Source organism: Nicotiana sylvestris, chromosome 8 (assembly GCF_000393655.2).
Source record: "Nicotiana sylvestris chromosome 8, ASM39365v2, whole genome shotgun sequence".
Lineage (NCBI taxonomy): Eukaryota > Viridiplantae > Streptophyta > Magnoliopsida > Solanales > Solanaceae > Nicotiana > Nicotiana sylvestris.
The window spans coordinates 192,622,548-192,627,958 of NC_091064.1; the positions used below are offsets into that span (position 1 = coordinate 192,622,548).

At 39.0% G+C, this 5,411-nt stretch overlaps 1 protein-coding gene across 1 annotated transcript; it reads right to left on the minus strand.

The window, feature by feature from the left end:
- Positions 1-5,411, minus strand: LOC104248857 (protein IQ-DOMAIN 32-like). Its single transcript, XM_009805191.2, has 6 exons — positions 5,125-5,411; positions 3,557-3,874; positions 3,276-3,464; positions 2,937-3,017; positions 1,277-2,846; positions 1-320 (listed from the first exon to the last, which is right to left on the minus strand). Exons 1-6 carry the CDS (start codon positions 5,206-5,208, stop codon positions 301-303), a joined length of 2,262 nt encoding a protein of 753 aa, XP_009803493.1. The 5' UTR covers positions 5,209-5,411; the 3' UTR covers positions 1-300.

The following is a 5,411-nucleotide window of genomic DNA, read 5'->3' on the forward strand; positions in this document are numbered from 1 at the left end:
TTAGCTGAAGGACTCTCAAATTTCTAGTAAAAGTCACAAGTACATCAGGATGAACACATAAATGTTAAAGATTCACAGAAATGAAATGCAAAGCATCTCATACAAAATCCTTGAAGGAGGGGTCAGGTGGGGGATTTGGAGGAGGAAGTAAGCTTGAGCATATGATAAATTTACATGAAAAGTAGCTCTTTCTACATTTATCTCCAAAATAGTTAATATCCATGGGATGGCTCCGCCACGGCGATCCTAAAAGCATATGACCACCATTAAGGCATTCTTAAGCGCCACAAAGAAAGTGATTCATCTCTGCCATTTCCTCTCTGAAAAAGCAGCATTAACACAGTCAACAAAAGATTACATGTGAGAATTTTAAAAAACTTAATGTCAAGAATCTTAGTGAGCCAAATTGTGATTGACAAGAAAGGAGTTTTTGGAATTTCATCTTTTTAAACCTTGAAGCAAGTGCTCACAGCCACAGACTGGCACAAAATAATTCACAGGTAAAGTCCTCCAGACCCCTGTGGTTTTCAATTTGAAAACATGGGGATAATTCAAGTATGGTTGAAAATCAGTTATTGGTCTCTTGCATGTGTTGAAGGCTAAGTGAATTTGACCCTACTATTTTATAACAAAGTGGACAAGCAATGACCAAAAACAAGAATATTATGATCGGAGTTGAGCAAAAAAATAAAAGCCAGGTACATGAAGAAGGGTTAGGTTTGGCATTACAAGTGCTGGAATTGGCAAAGGAAGATGGTTTTCCATTTGACTGACATTGTTACAGTTAATGTTTTCTCCCCTTCAAATTTTGATCAGTAAAACATTGTTATTATTAGTTGACACGGATTTGCTATGCTATTTGTTTTTAACGAGGACACTTTCAATTATGATGATACCACCTATGTTGTGCGGACTCTCCAAAATGCTGCCGCACTTATGTCGAATCCTTTAAAAATGCACTAGTTTTGGAGGATCCAACAAGCACCCGGAGTAATTTCTGGAGAGTCCGAGCAACATAGGATACCACATCAATACATCCTCATAAGTTAACATGGAGTAGTCCTAGGAACATTACATTTGTTTCTCTCCTTTGGTGTGGGGCTGGGGGGGATCAGAACAGGTCAGGTGACCAGGATGATCATTCAAACAAACACCTCCATCAGAAAGGAACGCACTTGCCAACTTATAGCCCTTTGTAGTTTCTACCCGTATTAGCTTTTTGTTTAGTTAAATATTTGCACAAGATATCTTTCAAGGGATCTAAGTTGGAAAATACCTTGCATAGATTGAGTTCCATTTCCCTTTGCACCCCGCTGTGCATGAGACGGAGACTGCCCGTCAGCAGCTGAACCCTGCCTACCACCGGAAGCAGCGAGGGAGTGTTTCTTTTTGATGAATACTTCTTTATTTTGGATATCTGGACTTGATTTCGGAGAGCTACTTGAGATTGCTTTGGCTCTTGCAGATTTTGTGGCTTGCATGTAACTCGGGAGAGAATTGCTACTACTGCTATCTCTAGGCTCCTGATCATCATGTTGAGTTCTCTCTGAATCGAAAGAGTTGTGCTGCTTGCCATTTCTGTGATCCTTTGTTAGTTGTTCTGAACTTGTTATGCCTGAATCGGTTTTAGGAGTTGATGCGAACATTATACCAGTGGATGAGGATCGACGTCTGGGATTCGAGCCACCTTTTTCACTTCTGATCTTCTTAGGATTCACTGATACCTGACTAGAAGGTGTCCCTTGGGATTCAGGGACAGTTAAATGGCTCCTTGCGGATGCTTCTGGTGATGACTTAACTATATTGTTCTCTTTCTTCTGCTCTCCATGAAATACATTTGGGCTAATAACATCAATATGCTCACTATTTGCATCATCAGTGGCATCTTCTCTCCCTCCATCAGCGTTGAAGTATGATGAGTCATTCCGAGGAATAGTTATACTATCATCTCCAATGTGTGAGCATCTATTGCTCTTATCATCAAAAGTACCATCCTCCGAAGCTTTTAGTTCCTGCTCAAATTCGTAACCTCCGGCCTCGTATCTATCTGGTGAATCAAGGGTGGAAGAAATAGAAAGCTCAGTACCACATTCAGAGCCCCCAACTTGAACCCTCATTGAATTTTCTGATACGGCAGTTTCCCTTGCTCCAAATCCGTGATCAGTGGTATATGAAACCATATCTGCACAAGACGAACTAGATACTTTGGCTGATTTAACAGCTGAACTCAGTTTTTCAAACTTTGTCTGAGCAGCAACAAATGCAGGATTACTTGCCTTTCTTGATCCATTATTGAACATTTTGTCCTCTGTCTCTGGAGGCTCAAGGGAAATGCGTGTAGCAGAATGTACATTCTGGTTGCCTTCAGAGTCATTCTTATCAGAGAGAGCAGTCGGCTCAGTCTCTTGGAGCTCATCTGAGTCCTTTAAGTGAGCAAGAATAAAATCCGAAGTGTCATCTCTTGAATTAGTTTCACCAACTACCTGAGGCTGAGGCTGTTCCAAATTACCATTTGAAGGAGGTGATGTTGGTTTGTGGGCTTTCAAGTCTACCCAATCTGCACCATAAGACATCAAATTTTGATCACTTTCAGATGGAAGAGGTGATGCTTCCACAGCCCCCCTGGAGTTGATTGACTTAGTTTCAAATTGAACTGTTTCCAAAAGGTTTCTCGAGTACTCAGTATTTTCAATCTCCTGCTGCTCTGCAGGTAATTCCGAATTCGGTGACTGTTGATATCCTGATGAAACAGACATCCATCTTTCCAACCATTTCCACGCTGAGTCAGATTTGGAAGGATCACACTTGATATTAATACTTTTGGTCCCTGGAGTAGATTCAAGGAGCTTGCACCAAAGGAAAAAATCAGTTCTAGACAAAAATAATGTGTGGTACCAAAAACATCCAGATCATGCAGAAATGTAAATCTTTTATACCTGTTGAGCAAATCTATTGTTAAGTAGCTTTGAAATAGAAGTGTATGTAACCTCCGCTTTTGTTCCCAAGTTCTCCTTTCCCTGAAAGCAATGAAAAAAGAAGATAAGATGTGATAGATCGGTTAAAAGAGAAGTTGCAAGTGCTTCTCAACAATTGATTACATGCGCAAATGAGAAGCACAAACACAATCAGAAAGTATAGCTAGAGACTGCATTCCAGAGTCAATTAAGAAGCAAAAGGGTACTTAGGGTAGAATTTCCCAAAATACATTTTCAGATTTATGCTTGAGCAAGAAGTATTACCAAGATTTTTTCGAATTTTAACTCTCTCGTACTTACATCTCGTTTGTCAGAGATATTAGATCCTTCAACAAGGCGATGAGCACGACGTGCTCGAACAAGTGCTTGCATTTTGACAATGGCTTGAACACATCGAAGAGTTCCCACAGCATGTCTTCGAACTAAATGTCCTCGTACAGCAGCTTGCAATTTGGTTATATTCTTATGCTTCAGTAGAGCTCTTTGAGCCTATCAGGTTCAGGACGAACCATCAGAGGACGACATAAAAATTTTATTTGCCGAAAGCTTTAGAACATGAAAGAAAAGAAAAATTGAGTTACCAGAAATGCTCTTATTGCAGTCTGAATGACTAGAACTTCTTGTTCATCTAGAATGAGGTCAGCTTTACTATCATTCACTCTAGTAGTGATTGGCTCTGATAGCTTCGAGTACACTGAGGCCGAGGACCGAGGCTCCTCATCTGCCAACTGTAAAACAGATGCCTTCTCTTGAATTGTAGAAATAGATTTTGTTTGTAGGACAGCGTTCGCAGGTTCTGGGCAGTCCTTGTTAGGAGATGGTGTTTCTGTAACTATCAAACGATGACTTGGAGATCTCTTGCGGAAACTCCATCTACGTTTATCACTGGAGCCCTTGATCTGGCAAATTTCTCAAATAAGTCACCAAATAAAGTAATAAAGAAAATGGAAAGAGAAAAGATGTATGCCAAAATCTTTTTAATTTTTTTTTTTACAGTTAAGTGATCTTTGACAAATTTCTTCAGGAATAAATTGTATAACAACTTCTCGACAGAAGTTTCTTTGCAACAACATCGAACCTCCCCTTACCATTGAAGTTTGAATAAAGATTGATACACAATCAAGAATACTAGTAATATAAACCTCAGAATCCTGTTCGTCTGTAGTAGGCAGACACATTGAAACAAGGAACTAGTCGAATTGCAAACTAATCCTTGTGTAATCATTTTGGTATTTACAGTCTTGTATCTGTGGTAGAGATCAAATTGGAAAGTAGGAAAACTAAGCTCCTTTCATCAACTGAGGGGTTAATGAAACCAGATAAACATCACCATTGTAAAGAATTCCCAAGTCCTGATGCAGTTACTAAAAAGGGCAGCCCGGTGCACAAAGCATCCCGCAGGGTCCGGGGCAGGGGCAGATTCAGAGCATTATGTACGGTGAACCCGAAACCAGAAGTTTTTGCACATACCTTGTTTATATATTACGAAATTCATTAAATATCTATAAATATTAGACTGTGAATCCAGTTGTTATTATTTAATAACTTGATAGGAACTCATAAACTTTAAATCCTGGATCCACCTCTGGTTCAGGGAAGGGCGCACACCTAGGGGTATATGATGTAGACAACCTACCCTAATGCAACATTAGTGGCTGCTTTTACGGCTCGAACCCCTGATTCCTGATGCCGTTACGAGTAGAACTCAAAAGTTATCCTTTGTCTAATCAGCCTACATTTGACAAACTCCCATCCCTGATGAAGATCCAGTGGTAAAGGATGAAACTTTCTTAAATATAATGCACAGAGAAAGCTCCTTTAGTCAAGTATACCCAAAATGAAAAGTTATTATTAAAGATAAACCCAATCATTGTAAATATCTTCCCATATTTGTAGAACAACAGACAATGACGGATCTATCCAAGTTTTTATTCCACACCATTTTCTCTTTAAAAAAAACATTTCTTTAAGGACAATAATAAAATCAGATAAACCCCATCATTTTGAAAGACTACCCAAATTTGTAGAACAACAAAAAAAACATTAGAAAATATACAGAACCTTCAGCTAGCATAAGTTAACACCTAATTTGTGTTAAAAGACACAATATTGCATATTCTTGTGCAAAAGGGGGTATATTTTTTTTTACCTCAGAAGCTTCAAATTGATCATGGTCAATGGAGTCAGTGCCACAAGAAATGATCTTGAAGCAAGAAGCGGTTGGTTTTCCCATTTTTTTTCTGCAATTTCTGTGTTACAGCACAGTTCAAGTGTGTAGCCTTTCTTGCTTCAGTGTGTAGCAGTGTAAGGTAAATATTCGATTTGTTGGGAATTGTACCTGATTGATGGGAGAGATGATGGAGAAATAGAAAAGAAAAGTAAAAAATTAGAGACTTTTTTAAGAGCACGGACCTCAACATTCTCCCAAAAAATGTA